Here is a 17128-nt window from a genome sequence, read left to right on the forward strand (position 1 = left end):
GAGTCCTTTTCTTACAACCCGAACACATTAGAAGAAAATCCAAAATCCTACTCTTCTTTGAAATGTTAATTTCAGATACAGAAGTAAATTCAACAGGTGTTTTATTTTGTGTATATACATATGAGTGTGTATATAAAATAAATGTACCACCCAAACACATGTGGTAGCAGCATCAACACCATGTACTAGATTAAGTCAATGGCATGGATTAAAACATTTTTTTAAATTTCCTAATTTTGTACTAATTTAGGGAATATCAAGTTTCTCCCATTATCTCATTATTTTTTTAGTGGCTGGTTGGCTTGAATGAGGACCCAAACAAGAAATACACATTGTATTTCACGGACATTACTTAAGTCTTTTGATCTATAGGTTTCTTCCCCCTGCATGTTGAATGCCTTGCTACTTGTTGAGGAAAGTGGGTCATTTGCCTTTTCGAGTTTCCCACATTCTGGATTTTGTTGATCCTACCCCAGTAGTAATGTTAACACATTCCTCTCTTCCAGTGCTTCCTATAAATTGGCAGTTGGATCTAGAAGCTTGATCAGACTCTGATTTGCTTTTTTGGGGCAAGATTGTATCACGTGTAGTGTTGTGCATTTCCGTCAGATGGCACATAATGTCTGGCGATGTTTGCTGTGACGTCAGTGGCCTTGATCCATTATTTTATTAGGGTTTTGGAAAATGCTGGGGTTCAAATTTTGTTCATTCCTTATTTACTGAGTAGAATCATTTCCTCACCAACTATTTGGTTATCTCGAGATACAGTTTGTATATATCTTAGCCTGGGTTTCCCAGGAAGCAAAGGCTTGAAACGTGGGCTTTATTGGGGAGCATGGTCCTTGAGAAAGGAGTGAGGGACTGGGACACAGAGAGAGCCAATTCCAGGGAGCCTCACCCAGCAGGCGGCTGCTGCAGGCATCTGATTGGTTGACTCCGCGAGGCTTGATTTCTGAGAAATGATATAGACTGAGTCTCAGGATCATTCATCCTGGGGGAAAAGGGAAGAATATTTACTTATCAGGTTTTATCCCCCACTGGTGGAAGGTTAGACCATGAAACATTAACTCAACCACTCTTCGGGGTGGTGTATGCTTGGGCACCAAGTTTCCGTGGATTCCCCACACTGGCATTAACAGAGAAACTGGGGTGGGAGGTACGAGGTGAGGCTCTTTCACGTTATTTCTGCATGAAGCTGCATAGAGACCATCTAGAAGTTGTTGCAGTGACCACCTACCAGGTTGGTCGCTTGGTGGTAGGTGTTTTGAGTAAAACAGACCTTGGAATTATTTTTTTTTAAAGAAAAATATATCATGAGTTCTAAATTATAATTCCAATTCAAATTTAATATTAACTGCTACTTTGATTTTATATTTATCTTTTATACTGAAAAAAATCTTTATTCTTAAAGCATTAACATAATTACTTAGTAACACTATGATGACTGAAAAGCAGGATTTTTTTGGTTGTTGTTTTTAACATTCTCTCCATCCTAGAGCATATACCTAAGGGATGTAGAGGCAAATAACTGTGTTTTAAAGTCACTTGACAAAATTTCCCTTTACATGGTTAAGCCACCAAGTTGATACCCACATTCATTTGTTGCATTTTGCTTTTTAAAGTTTTGATTTAAATTTTTCATAATTGTGCAAAATTTATATCATGCCAAAGTCAAGCCTACAAAACAAGATAGTCAGGGAAGCTACTATTTTGTATTTCGCATCTTTTCCCTCTCTCCCAAATAGGTAACCATTTTATTTATTAATTTCTCCTTCCATAAAAAAAAAAAAACATAAGCAAACGCATGTATGTTTGTTTCTCCTTTCTTAGATAAAGTGGTGTACTATCTACACCTTTATTCATGTTGCTAACACTTTGTTTCTGACAAACTACTCTTCATTTTTTAAAAAACTGTACTGTTTTCTAGGCTCAATCTACCCACTTCTTGGAATAACTTGTTGATAGGGACCCACAGAGGTCTAAAGTAAGTGAACCTGAGTTGTCTAAGAAGCACTGTTACTCATTGCATTACAGGCAAAGGTTTGTGTAGGGAGGAGGGAAGGAGGGTTTGGCAGTCATAAGCAAAGCTGTCTAGAAAAAAGGAGGCATGACCCTCGCAGGAATTTTTCTTTTATGGTAAAATATGCATAACATAAAATTGACCATTTTAACCATTTTTAAGCATACAATTTAGTGGCATTAAGTACATTCACACTGTTGTGCAAACACCACCACCATCCAGAACTTTTTCATCATCCTGAACTGAAACTCCGCACGCATTAAACAGCAACTCCCCATTCCCTTCCCAGGATTTTTAACAAGACTGGATGAAAGCTTCACCTGCTAGCCAGGTGCAGTCGGGCACTAACTAGGAAGATTCTGCCTTCCCGGCAGAGCAGGGATTCCGGCTGTGACTAAGCAGCCTCCGGGGTTAGCACTCCCGCCCTCACCTATTGTCCCAGCGGGAGGAACCGGTATTTCCGGATTGGGGCCTCAGACCCTGTGATCCCGGTTAAGGGTGAGGTTGGTGGGGGAGGGGAGCGGAAGCCGATCTCAAAACTTTCCACCAAAATCCTTACCCTGCTTCACATCCCTGCCCAAAAACAAAGCCCCCAACACCACCAGACACACAATGGCCCACAACCCTCCCACCTGTGGTGTTTTGAAGAGTGGCGGAGCTACCCCTTTTCTAGCGCACACCCCGGGAGAGGATTAGAAAGCCCACCCGAGGCAAGAATAAAGGAAGCAGCACAGCCCATTCCGCTTGCCCTGGGCGGGAAGAAAGCTCAGCGCAGTTTTGCAGAGAAGGGAAGAGGCAGGTCAGTGGGCGCGCTGGCTGGAGTGACCAGGCGGTTCCTGCGGCCGCAGCCCATATCCCACCACTGGGTGGACCCTCTCCGTCCTTCCCGACACCCCGAAGTTGCAATAAACTGCGTCTCCTTGCCGGGGCTCGCGCACCTGGCACCCTCGGGGTCTCGTGGAAGCAGGTGACAGCCTCTGTGCACCCCCGTCCCCTCTGGGACGCCGCTTTCTGGCTCGCCGCTGCCCAACTCCCCTGCCCCCACCTTGGGTTTTTTTTTTTTTTCTTTCTCCCAAACCTCCAAACAGGAAATAGCTTGAGTCACAATAATACACAGGAGCGGCCGCTGAGGCCACTCACGCCCGCCCATTCCCGGGGCAGCCTCCCGCACTTGCGGCTCGGACAAGGCGCCGCCAGAGACGCGCGCGGGGAGCGCAGGCGACAGCGGCCCAGCAGCCAGTGCCGCGTCGGAGCGCGTCCAAGCGTCGCCCAGAGCTGCCTTCACCCCGCGCCCGACTCCGCCGACCGCGGCCGCCACCCACCTCCAGGCGAGTAGTGCACCCACCGCCCTCTCCCTCCTCGGCCCGGGAGCGCGGGCAGGGCGTCCCGGCGCTGCCAGCCGCGCGGCGGGAGGAGAGGCGCCCCAGGCGCCGCAGCCCGGGCGTCGCCAAGGAGACCTCCCTCTTGCCCCGACTTTAGCGAGGGATGGATTCGCGGGGTGTGTGGCTGGCACCCTGGATCCGTTGTGCGGACGGAGGTGAGGGGCAGCGCGACTAAATGCGAGTTGATGCCTCCGCTCCAGATCTCCGCGGGGTCTACTTTATTGGGTATTGATATTTTTTGTCCCTTTTTGTGGGATGCTTAGCAGATTTTTGCTTCCCCGCCCCTCTCTCGCCCCCCGGAGGTGTGTGTAACAGCGCTTCATAGAGTTTCTCTTGGGGAATCTTCTGGAAGCGGGTTCGAGCACGCACCTGGGACAACTACAGGTACTTGAGACAGTCACTTTCTTTTTCCTACCTGGCCTTGCTCCATCGCCCTCAAGGGATGGGAACTGGTTCACTTCCTGTTGAGCTTCTCTTTAACCAGATTTAAAGGGCCTCTGAGTTTCTGTTGGCACAGCCCTTGTTTGCAGTACTATCTGGAGGGGGCCGGAGCTGGTGCCTTGGGTATACGCGGGTCCAGGGTGAGTTGAGCTGCCAGCGGAGTTTCAGCTGCGGGCCTTGAAAATTCTCCGCACACCTGGGAGCTTGACTATAGCCCTGGAGGGCTCACGGGCCCGCAGAGCCAGGATCTGTGCACGCCTTGGAGAACCTTTTTTTTTTTTTTTTTTTTTTTGCACTTTCTGACCCACTTGTAAGGGGGAGGAGGCGAACTTGTCAACATGCTGGGCGTTGTCAGTTCTCTAGGGCTCCATTGCAAGGTTCTTCTATAGGGAACCCAGTTAAAACTGAGTTGCGAATCTTTATGTTGGATAAAGGCCACTGAATTCCAGGCATTCTTCGAGCTTGAGAAGGGTAGTTTCAAGATTGTTTTGAAGTCTGCATAAGGGCTTTCTGCGAAACTGCCCGTGTCAATTATGCTTACATATCATCTGTAGCTGCTGCTTACTCCCCGAGGTGGGTGGGTACTCTCGGGAGCCCCCTTCTATCCAAGTTTCTCAACGCACTTTTACAGATGGTGGTTGGGAGGTGAATTACGTCCTTAACCACCAATTGGCTTGAAAGATAAGATCAACCCTCTGTGTTGGCCGGTGAGGGGACCTGGTTCTAGATGGTTAGACTGATAGGGTGACATTCTGTTTACTTTCAAGTGCCCTGGGGACTTGGTGCTTCACATGTCCAGCAGTGGCATCACTGGGGACCTGTTAAAAATATAGGATCTTAGGCCCTACATTGACCTGCTGAATCAAGATCCCCAGGGGATCATTTGCATGTTTATGTTTGGGAAGCACCAGCGGAGGTTTTGTGTCTAGTCTAATGCAGTGATACACGTTTCCATCCAGTCCTACATTTAAACCTTCTTTTTGCCAGACCAGGACAAACACATTACAGCTGGTGGGAGAAAGCCCTTCCGCCCCAGGGTGGCAGGCAGAGTCCCTAGCAAGATTTGGACAGGTAGCATACCAGCTTGTGAGATTTTGTTTCTCAAAACTTTTATTCTTTTACTGTTATGATAAAATGTACACAACATAAAATTGACCTTTTTAACCATTTTCAAGTATGCAATTCAGTAGCATTAAGTACATTCACCATGTTGTGAATCATCACTATTCATTTCCAGAACATTTTCATCCATCCAAACAGAAACTGTACCCATTAAACAATACTCCATTCCTCCCTATCCCCAACCCCTGAGTTTCTGGAGATGGTTAATGATATTTTTTGTAGAGTACAGAAAAGTTTGATTAGGAATATAAAGTAAAAGTAAAATCATGTTCCCAAAATATGAACAAACATTTGGAAATTCCTTGGTCACTGGCCTGGTGAACAAGGCACTATAGTTCCAGGTTCTTAGAGTCTATGTGCTTTCTTTTAATAGAGACAACATTAACCCACGAGAGTTTCTTTTTTGCTTTGGCTGGAAAAGAATGGAGCCACCCAGGGCTCAAACTGCACTAATTAACTAAGCGTAGATGCCTGGTAAAATCTCTCTGTGCGTCTTTTAACTGGTTTTATTTTAGATGTCCTGTTTATATTGAGTTTAGTGTGTGTTTTTTAAATTTTTACACTGACTCAAATTCATTTTTGAAAGTAGTTGAAATAAATGTTAAGAAAAAAAGTTGTTGCTTGGTATATATATGTATATGGAAGAGGTCATAGAAAGAAGATTTGAAACAATTTTTGTAAAATACCCCAGACTATTTTGTTTCTGCTTTGATGTTAAATGAATCTAATGGTCCAACAACATTATTTCTAGTTGAAAAAATGCTTGTATAATTCAGGGAAACCTTGTAATAATGAAAAGTCATCTGTTGGCATCTACTGAAAATTGTCCAACTTGTGGTTTGAGGGCATGCTTTTTGATGAGAGCATGTGAATTTGCGAACTAATAAAAGTGGTTTCATTCTTGATCTAAGAAAGTCATTGTTAAAGATCAAGACTATGGTTCAGAATACATAAGTGACCAGGGATATTGGGAAGATTTAACTCATAGCCAAATAATAGCAGATTCTTCAAATTCTTTCCAGATTCTTTTTCTCATTCTAAGACCCTTGACTTTTCTTGTATTATGACTTTCTCGTCAGAATGAGGCTATCAGCTTGTAGGAAGGAATTTACAGCTTCCTTCGATTGAAAAGTCCCTTTGAAATGATGAATGAAGATCATTCAAATGGGCAAGATTTGGCAGAAAATTCCTCCCATTTAGTAGATTTCTCCCATTTTAGTAGATTGTTGCATTCACAGGATTTCAGATTGTTATTTCCTTTTAATTCTAGCAAGGCAAAAGAGAAAAGGTTATCCCTTCCTCCACTATGTTCTCTTCTGGAATTGCAGTATAGTTCAGTGTTTTATTTGGTGAACAAATTCTATTTTGTAGTCCACACATGAGAAAAAAATTCCTTAGAAAGTGTCCAGTGAATGGTTTGTTCAGTGATTCAGCGATGCCTGGAGAATCACTTGGGGAGTTTAGTAAAATCTGAAACTCTCCCAACTACTCCAGACCTGAGTGAGAATCTCTGCATTGGAATCTGTAGGTTTAATCACACCTTGCGTGATTCTGATGTATAATTAGGTTTGGGAGTTGGTAGGATAAACATACACATGCATGCAAACAAAGATATGGGAAAATTAATCTGAAGGTACAAGAGAGTACAATTTTATATTAAACGTGATATAAAATTAATAATGAATTCTTTAAAATTAGGCAGTCGGCTCAGGCTTAGCAAATCTAATCAACACCTTTTGATGTTCATCATCATTCTTAAGATCTGAGGTTAATAATTCTGAACGTCCAGAAAAAACCATAGGAGACGTCAATGTATTGGGCTATTTGATTTAGTGTCAACGAACACTTGTTTAGTGCCTATTGTGAATCAAGTATTTTCAGATATATTCTCATTAAATCTTCACAATGACCTTGAGCAAGGAATTTCTTTTTTTCTTCAGTTTTACCGATGAGAAAACTGAAGCCAGCCTGGGTCTTCCTACTCTAGACCACGGTTCTGTCCATGGTAGTCCCATGGTAGAATAATAAATGTCTGCTAATTCCCCTTCACCTTCAGAATCTGTGTATTCATTAATATCTTTTGGAACGTCAGGTACTATGTGCACTAGGCCCCGAGGCAAATAAGAAGATGAGCCAACACAAATAAGTTCCAAAAGAGCAAAGGGTTCTTTCCATGGTACCACAAGACCTCTGATGAGTGATCTGTTAAGATTATTCTTGGCTTGAATGTAGCATTAGTGTAGCTGGGCCAGCTCCCAGAAGAATCAAGTCATGGGTATTCTCCTTGTTGAGCTTGATCAGCCGTGCCATCTATGCATATCGGCCTGACAGTGTCTGCATGGTACCCTACATGGCCCAGGATTTGGGTGTGGAAGAACTGACATCTACCCTGACCAGCTGACTGAGCAGGAGTAAACCTCATATTTACAGCTTCTTTTGATTGAAAAGGATGAATGAAGATCATTCAAATGGGCAAGCTGCCACATCCCAGAATATCAAATTAGGGGAACAATTATCTCCCTCTAAGATTATAGTCAGGCCTCAAAAGGACCTTATGTGTAAAAGTGCTTGCAAATTGTCAAATGATAATAAAAAAGTACCTCATACCTTCTTTGGAGAGAAATTTACATGCAAAGGGGACAGAAAAAATCTCACATTTGAGGTACCTAACACATTTTAGTGAACTGAGTCTGTTTGTAATTCTAGCCTTAGGCCATTTAAAAAAAATTGTATTGAGGTGTAATTCACATTCCATACAATTTATTTAAAGTGTACAATTCATTGGTTTTGAGTATATGTACAGAGCTGTGCAACCATTACGACAATCAGTTTTAGGGTATGTTTTTTATCACCCACATCTCCGTGAACCTCTTCCACTCCTTAGCTGGCAACTCCCAATCCCCTATCTCCCCACCCTAAGCAACCTGCTTTCTGTCTATAGATTTGCCTATTCTGGACATTTCCTATAAAGGAAATTATATAATTCCATGTGGTTGGTATGTCTGGCTTCTTTCACTTAGCATGTTTTCAAGGTTTGTATTGTAGCAGGTATCAGTGCTTTATTCTTTGTATTGCCAAATAATACTCTATTGTATGTCTATACCACATTTTATTCATTCATCAGTATTCATTCATCTGTTCGTTCATCTGTTGGGTTGTTTCTACTTTTTGGCTATTATGAATAATGCTGCTATGAACAATTGTATGTACAGGTTGTGTGGACATGTGTTTTCATTTATTTTGGGTACATACCTACAAGTAGAAAACATATGATAACTCTGTATTTAACATTTTCAGGAAGTGCCAGACTGTTTTCCAAAGTGGCTTCACCAGTTTACAATCTCATCAGCAATGCATGAGGGTTCCAATTTCTCTACATTTTCATCTGCACTTTCTGTGTGCCTGTTTTTATTTTAGCCATCCTAGTTGGTGTGAAGTAGTTGTGATTCATATTTGTTTGATGGCTAATGATGGAGAAGCACCTCTGTGTGCTTATTTATAAGGCCATTCTTTCTTGATTTTTTTTTAAATTCTTTTCCAAGGGAAACCTAGATAAGGAAGAAAGCCAATTTTGAGTAGATTCCCTAGTTTCAATGGTTTAGAAGAATACTGAAAGTGTGAATTGAATCCTTTGCTCTTTTGAAATGTATTTCAGTTTTGACACATCGTTTTATTTGCTTTGGGGCCTAGTGCATGTAACACCTGATGTTTCACAGGATATGAGTGAAGAAGTAATGAGTGTACAGCTTCTTGGAGGTGAAGGGGAGCCAGTAGCAGGGACGTATTATTCTCCATGGCAATTTAATGCCCACTAATAAATCATGCACCTCTCAAATGTTAATAACACAATGAAAAATGCATTGGTACAATGGTAGACATTTTAAACATTTAAAAATATTGTTTGATATTGCCTTGGTTAATATCTGTCCACTCTATTAAAATATATAATAATATAAAAATCAATTTAAAAATATTAATAAACTTTATTTTATTGGGGTACTTTTTATTTTATTTTCATGTGCTTCCAAAAGGAGGTAGACTGATGAACATTTTTGTATGAGTTAGTATACTTTTGTTCTTTCTTTCCCAAGCTGCATGGCAGTGCTTTTTTTCCCTCTCTATAGTCATGCAGAGAATTAACTTTATGCTCTACAATTATAAATCAGTCATGAATTTTTTAAAACAACTGTTGCATTTTGGAGGCCCAGTATACTGAACTTGGGTTGTGGTGTTTTGATCGTATATTGCTGGTAAATGTAGGTAGCATTAAGAGAAATAGGGAAGTCAGCAGGATCTAGAAAAAGAAAATTATTTCCATTTGAGAATTGTTTGAGACAGCTACGGGATAAGCAAGTGGAAGTCTGTGGTACAGTGGTTCTCAAACGTTAGCCCAAATCAGAGTCACCTGGAGAGCTTGTTAAAACACTGCTGGGCCTGTCCTGAGTTCTTAAGAGTTTTCTATTCAAGTAGGTCTGGGTTTGGGCCCTGAGGATCTGCCCCTCAGAATCTCTGATATGTACCTGGATGATGCTGATGCTGCCACACTCTGGTCATCAGTGGTTTGGAGGCCTTTGGAAGTGTAGGACAGAGCAAGGGTGAGGGCAGGGGTAAGGCTTGAGGTTGGCCTGGGCATACTGTGCACACAGGAGCTTGGTGGAGCCAGGGAAGTGGGTATCATGGGGGTGGAGGGGCACAGACAAGTGCTGAGGACTGAAATGTAGGGATGTGGTGGGGAGCAGTGGCTGGAAGAGCAGCCTCTGAGTTAGGGAAGGAATGTGCGGGGGTGGGGGGAGAGGGGGTATGAGGACACCAGAGCCAATGAGGGCCCCACCCACTGAGGAAACGGGAGTGAGGATGTGTCTGGGATGTTGGTTGCAGAGAAGGGACTGGGCTGTCACCTGGATGGTGGCTGTGATGGCTTTGCAGGTCTTGCCTTTGCACCACTTTCAGGAAGTCCAGCATCGCCCTGTAGGTGCATGTGCTGCTTGGGTCCACAGGGTCACGTGTGGACTTCCCTTCGTAAGATAGGCCAGAGGCCTCAGTCCGGGGGTCGTAACTGACCACGCTCCTCCTCTTGCCTGTCACTAATCATCATCAACCTGAACGAACGTGAGCTGTGTACACCAGAAGCAAGAGTCCTTTGTGCAAGGAGCAGCCCTCGAGTTTTAGTTTTCCTCCTGTCTGTCTTTTGCCTGCTCAGCTTATAGCTTTACTATCTGTGCTACCATGTGTCTAGTCTCCTTAGCATAACTTGGTGTATAAGCCGATTCTGAGAGCAGGTGCTGACAATCCATGTTATGAAGGTCAGGTTTGCTGCAGAAAAGAAATCCAAGAAGGATGGTGGCCCACGGATGGTGAGTCCTGTGAAACTGACTTATGCTCCACCTTTCCTTCGGTTTTACAAAATGGAGACAAATATCTCCTAATTTTATCATATATTTTATCTTAAGGGAATCCTCATTGTGTCTGAGAATGTAAGGCATTTCTCTTGGTTTTGGGATAAAGATCAAAGCCTGCCCCCAGGGTGTTGTGTTATCTTGGAGGCACCTGTTAGCAGAGGGAAAGGGTTTAATCAGATTGTAAACTACCTGCCCAGCTCTGCCTGGGTCTTGCTGGTGTGGTCAGGAGCTGTGGCACAGCTGCCTACATCAGACTCGCCTGGTGTCCCCAGTCCCACGCAGCCAGTCGCACACTTTTCCATGCCTGCCCTACAGGCCCAGCATGTGAGATCCCTCTGGTTGGTGGACAGGACTGGACAGGGAGTATTTCACAGTCCTGCTTCTGTGGAGAGACAGTGTGCTGGGAGCCCGACTACCACCCTGTCTCTATGATTCGGTAGGAGCACCCACAGGACTTAGCATATACTTACCACTGTGATCATTACAGTGAAAGGATGCAAGGCAAAGTCAGCAAAGGGAAAAGATGCACAGAGCGAAGTCCCAGGAAATCAGGAGCAAGCTTCCCGCGTTCTCTCCCAGTGGAGTCCCATAGGATAGGCTCAGTTCCAACAGCAAGGAGTTGTGACAATACTACATGAAATGTTGTCAACCAGGGAAATTCATGAAAGACTCGGTGCCCAGGGTTTGTGCTCGGGACTTGCTATGTTGGCATCCTCTGCATAGCACATACCCAAAAGTTCAGATTCCCTGAAGGAAAGCAGGTGGTTACCATAAACTACAATGTTTGTGCAAACAGGTTAGGGACAGTGAGCCACGCTTATCAGTCCTGGGAATGGTAGGAACCTTCCCAAAATTCAAGGTCCCAGATGCCAGCCAAGGGCAACCTTGTAAGCAGACCTTTCAAAGGATGTTAACTCTTGTGCACAGATGGGGATGAGGGTGGAAAGTGAGGATGGTGGCAGACACCCCTGCACTTGGGGAAGAGGTTTGTTCATGCAGCTTCCGAGAATGGTGCTGCAGGAACTTTCTTTCCTCTGACCAAAGTGGGAGGGGGCCGAAAGGAACTTGGGTTTTGCACTCAGATCTTGGTTTCAGGATGATAAGTGGGATTCCTTTACTACAGGGACAGAGAAGAAGGGCTAGAGCACACCTTGGCTGAGTTCAAAGCCCTCTTCGTGCATGCATTCATTCCTTCTTAACATGCACTGTGGATGCCTGTACTCTGCCAGGCGCTGTGCCAGGTGCTGGGGATACAGTGGTGAGCACAGCAAAGCCTCTGCCCTCATGATTCCCACTACTACAGGGAGACACACAAGTCAAGAGGCAAGTACATTTCATTATGACAGGGACATACGAAGGGCCCCAGGGCACCTACCCAGGCTTATGGGTGTCAGAAGGCATGAATTTTGTAATCTGGGTAGGAATCACACCTCCACTACTTATTACCTCTGTGGCGCCGGGCAAGTACCTTAGTCACTTGGTGCCTGAGTTTATTCATCTGAAAACAGGGAGACTTTACACCCACTTCTTAAGGCTGTTGTGAGATGTAAATAAGGCAATGCGTGTAGAGTGCTTGTCTCAGTGGCTGGCACAGTGGCCATGTTTACTAACTAGTGGTTTGGTGACATCCAGGCAAGGAAAAGGGTGTGTTAGCCAGAGAGAACGACATCTGCCCTACCCTTGTTCTGTGCAAAGCCGAATGTCAGAAGGCATCCCTGCCTCCCTCCAGCCCTGGGCTCAGAGGTGCACTGTGGGCTGTGTTTCTGCCAGCTTGTTCTGCCTACTGGTCCAAGAACACTGCTTTTTTTGGCTCTTTGCGATACTTTTCTCTCTGCCTGGGATACCTCAGATTCTCTGTCAGCCAAAGGAATACCTACTTATGTTATTAAGACTTAACTCAAGTACCTTTTCTGTGAAGGCTTTCCCACGCTAAGATCCTCAGACAGAATTATCCACCCTCCCTTTGTCGTGTCCCTGTTCCACGGTTACTCACGGTTACACATCTCTATTTCAGCATGCTGGGTTGTGTTGCTTGTCGCTCCGTTAGAGTGGGTGATTCTTGAGGGCAGGAATGGTTTGGTATTTGTATGTCCAATGTCAATCACAGGGTGTGATAGGGAGCGGCTCAGTGGTTGTCCGGGACGTGAGTGAATGAATGAGTGTTAGGCTGGACTAGAAAATGCAGCAGGAAATGGATACAATATCAGCAAAATAGGTTTCTGCCTTCGGAACAGAGCTTACAGTCTAGAGGAGACAGATGGTAACCAGGCGAACACAAATACGCAATTAGAGACTGAGAAATGACTCAAGGAAAACAGAGTTGGGTCCAGCAGCAGGTGCGAGGGGAGCTGGACCAGGAAGAAGTGGGAGGTCCACATTATCGATGCCCTGGGCAGAGTGTTGTTGTCTTCTGGAGGCCGGAGGGACTGGTCAGGCAGGGAGCCACACCAGGAATCCCTCAGATGGGGCTCGGTAGGTGGATAAAGGTTACCAGCACCTCAGCTGTCAACGGGCAGTACCACAAGGAGATCTAAATGGATGCTTGGTGGTCCACTTGAAAGCATGGAAAACTGGGGTGAGAAACTCAGGGTTGGTTGAGGAAGTGGCACCCTGTGAACTGAAAGACCTGTCTGAGCTGGATCTAGGACCTTAGTCTGCTCAGGCTCCATAACAAGATATCCTAGACTGTGTGGCTTAAACAACAGACATTTATTTCTCATATTCTGGAGGCTGGCCCTGGCATGGTCAGGTTCTCGGGAAAGACCCTCTGCCTGGCTTGCACAAGGCCACCTGCTCACATGGCTTTTCGTAGGTACATGCACATGGAGAGAGAACGAGGTTTCTGTCTTCCTCTTTTTATAAGGGCATGTATTCCATCCTGAGGGTCCTGCTCTCCTGACCTAATCTAAGCCTAATTACCTCCCAAAGGACCCACTCCAAATACCATCACACTGGGGTTAGGGCTTGGATGTAAATTTGGGGAAGAGCATATTATTCAGTCCATAATAACCTGGGTCAGTAAATATTTGCTTAGTAAATAATAATCATAACTAGCACTTCGGATGGCCTAGGCCCTACGTGTTTTGCATATATTCATTGAATTTGATTGTCACACAACCTTAACTAATAAGTGCCCTGCTATTTAGATGAGGAAACAGTGGCGCTGGAGAGATTAAAAGACTTGCCCAGGTCACACAGCTAAGTTTGAAGCTGGGATTCAAACGAGGCAATCTGCTTCTAGAGTGTAGGGTCTTAGTCATTACACCCTGCTACTTCTTAATTCGAAAGTAAAACCTAATATTACTGGGTCTCTGTTTTATGTTAGTTCCTGAGCAAGAGACACTAGAGACACAAAGATGAATATGACATTGTACCAACCATTTAGGCCATCAGAGAATGCTGAGGGAGACAGACCCGTAAAAACATTATTTTTTGAAGTCAACTAAAATTTAGTGAGACTAACAAGAAGCTTTCTTTACCTTTCTCTTTGAACTGAGGTACATTGACTCTGGCAGAGGGAAGTGTTTTGCTATTTCGAGTATGTTTAGTGGCTGAACTCAAAAAATATATTGTTTAGGGAATAGTGGGCTGACTCATCAAATTAAAATTTAGTTTTTGTTATAATAGTTTATTATATACTAGTTTATAATATATGAGAATAACTTAATGATGGTAACAGGTATCAAAATATACAATACTACCAAGGGAGTTCAACCAGAGAGCTTTCTGGAAGGATTGAAGCCACAACTAGTTAGCAAGGGCAAGAAAATAACACACACTTAACTTACATGACGTATATTATATGCTGGCCATTACATATGCTAATTATTTTACATGTAATAACTGATTTAGTTTTTTAAAAAAAACCCTATGAGGTCAGTGCTATTACTAACCCCACTTTACAGATGAAGAAACCCAAGCAGAGATTAAGTGACTTGTCCAGGGTCACACAGCTAATTAGTGGTGGAATTTCAATCCTGGGTAGTTTGGTGCCTCAGTTAATACTGGGGAGTGAGTGGGAGAGGGGTGTCAGCAGGTGGAACAGGGGATTATGAGAACTGCTTTCTCCAGCTGCTGACAGCAGAGGGCTATATCTCAACACTTCACACCGGGTAGTCCCTACCAAGTTCCCAAGACTCTGTCCCTTTCCTACAGTTGCAGGGCAGAGGTGACTGATAGCTCTCCAACCCCACGAATGGCCGCCAAGCCCTTCTTGACTTAAACCAGCTTCTCTCAATGTGCTAAGTTCTGTGCAATGCCTCATTGCTCACCTGCTCTCAGGTTCAGAGTAGAAACGTAACATGAACACAGTTTCTACCAACAGTAATAGGGAGAGGATGTCTTTCATATAATGAGTTGACAGGTTGTTTTTTATTTCTTTGGAGTGAGCATACTTAAAGAATTTATGAATTATTATGCAAGTTATTTGGGAGGGTCAGTCAATTAAGTGATTTTAAGTTTGGCTTTTAATTATTCAGTAGCAGAGGTTAACGATCTGGGGAAATTGTAAGGGAGAACCTCCCAAGTGGGTGGGTGCCACCTTAGCTGGGCCCCAAGACCCTATATTTCCCTCTTTAAAAGCATTTTCAGCCCTCACTCTAGTCCTGAGGTCCCTGTATCTTTCAGCCAGGCTGTTGTTTTTTTTTCAGTCTGTTTTTCCCACAAAACCACTCAGCCTTGGGTTTCTCTGGTTCTTTCATGGGGTGTTGAAGGAAGTTGTAGCTGCAGGACAGGGGCAGAGGTTTGTAAATGCACCTTGTTCTTGCCTGCAGAGAAATGAGGATTGAGGAAGGGTTCTTGAAGAGGTTCTGGGAATGGAAAAAGAAGGACATATGGGAGAGGTGGAAGGAAGGGAGGGAGAGAGGAGATGATACCCATTGAATGCATGTACGTCATCTCATTTATTATTAAAACCACCCTTCTGTTATTGTATTATTCCAGTTGTACAGATGATGAAATAGGTTCGAAGGGTCAAGTACCTTGTTCAAGGTCACGAGGTGTCAAACAGCACAGGTGGGATCCAAATCACGCCTCCGCACTACACTGCAGCTCTCGTCCCCTGTGTCATGGTTGGTATGACTGGGCACCACAGAAACAGCTGAGCAGGGCTACAAGGTTTATGCCAAGAGAACCAGGAGGAAGATGCAAGAAACAGGAGAAGGTGCGAGGTGGCTGCTGTTGGGGGCTGAGCAGTGGGTCATTTCAGAATCTATTGAGTTGGGTGGGAGGACAGGATTGGAATGACAGATTTGGTGGCATCCAGTTGAAGATAATAGTATAAAGCCAGTAGTGAGTGCATTCTGAGGGTGACGGTGAAGAGAGGGCTAGTTTGGGCTCGGGCTGAATCCAGGAACCACAACGAATTCTCTTGAACTCTTTCATGACTCTTACGTCATGTAGCCTGTTTCTCTTACAGACTTCTCGTGGCTCACCAGAGTAGCAAATATGTAAACATATATTACACATGAAGATTTTAAGGGGGGAGTGAAATGACTTGCATAAAGTCAGCTGATTCACTAGTAGTAGAGCTTTAAAAAAATGAAAAATAGCTGTTTCCCTGACTCTTCTACTTTCAGTAAAGCTTTTTCCAGCTCCTTGAAAAGCAGACCACACCCGGTAAAACAGCCTGTTTGTGGCATTAGTTCATTTCCATTTTTATCCTTCTAAAGTACAGGAACAGTTAAACGATCCAGTGAAAAAGGATGCTGACTGTTTTCCTCTGTAGAAATAATCAGCTCAAAGGAAATGTCAGTCTGGTCTGTGAATTTTTATGTTCAATTTTAATCACTCAGAAACAGATCTTGAAGCATCCCGACTTAAAAGATATTTTTGGATCATGTATATTAGGCATTTTTAAAATAGATAAGTGATTTTTAATCAGATAGTTTCAGTTGTAAAGACTTTCTAGAACTCTAAGGGAATTAATCAAATAAATGCATATTTCTAAAGAATTTCTAGAATTATAAAGAAAATGCCATATAATTACATATCCGGATGGGGTATGTTGACTGGATTGTTTTCCTTTATTATTGTCCTTATGTACTATTCTGAGGGAGTTCACACAAAGATGATGATTTAAAAAAAATGAATAAATAAATAAATTAGGAAACTGAACGATCTCATTTATGGAAAAAAAAAATTCTTCCTAATTATTTTCTAAGGCAGACTTCTTTTCCTAATGAAACACCCAGTTTTAATTTTGTATGAGATCATCATAGATAAGAACCACTTTGTAAGAGGGTGTATTAAATGCATCAAAAATTCCTATGAAAAATAGAACATTAAAACATGCCATTTATAAAGTATTGTGTCACTTTCATTGTAGTAAAACAGCTTCCAATGGGTAGCAAGTTTAACTGGATTTTTTTTTTCTTAGCTCAGGCTTCATTTCTTATTTGAGAGGGTTGTATAGTAATTTTTATCACGCGTCATTAGAAATACAATTTGTTAGAACAAAGACTGTTGTGTAAGTATAATTACATCTTCCTGTATGATTAAATGAGGGTTGTATTGGAGCCTTTTTCAGCAGTGGCAGCTGTAGCCAACCAAATTCATCCTATAAAAGAATTCCTGTGACTAACTGGTACTAATTGTTTGCAGAGCAACCAGTGGGAGTAATGTTCATGAATACTATGGAAATGAAATATTCCAAGTCCAAATGGTTTATCCCTTGTGTTCACCGCTCTGTTGTGGTCAGATTATTGGTATAATCAGGCCAAGTGAAGTGGGAGCTCTTAGTCTTTTGTTGTTGTTGGATGATAATT

At 43.4% G+C, this 17128-nt stretch overlaps 1 protein-coding gene across 8 annotated transcripts in view; it reads left to right on the plus strand.

Moving 5' to 3' along the window:
• Positions 1 to 3215: 3215 nt before the first annotated feature.
• The window catches only part of TJP2 (tight junction protein 2), a 112449-nt gene continuing 98536 nt past the window's right edge, over positions 3216 to 17128 (plus strand). For 5 of the 8 annotated variants that reach the window (XM_019730483.2, XM_074330522.1, XM_074330519.1 and 2 more), the window contains exon 1: positions 3216 to 3348. Coding sequence is in view for 1 of the 8 variants with exons in the window: in XM_019730413.2 (XP_019585972.2) it covers positions 3578 to 3627 (50 nt within the window). In the remaining 7 variants the exon portion in view is untranslated. Of the gene's footprint in view, positions 3787 to 17128 lie in introns of all 8 variants that reach the window. The other 3 variants (XM_019730492.2, XM_019730465.2, XM_019730413.2) reach the window with 3 other exon arrangements.

This window comes from Rhinolophus sinicus, linkage group LG04 (genome assembly GCF_036562045.2).
Source record: "Rhinolophus sinicus isolate RSC01 linkage group LG04, ASM3656204v1, whole genome shotgun sequence".
Lineage (NCBI taxonomy): Eukaryota > Metazoa > Chordata > Mammalia > Chiroptera > Rhinolophidae > Rhinolophus > Rhinolophus sinicus.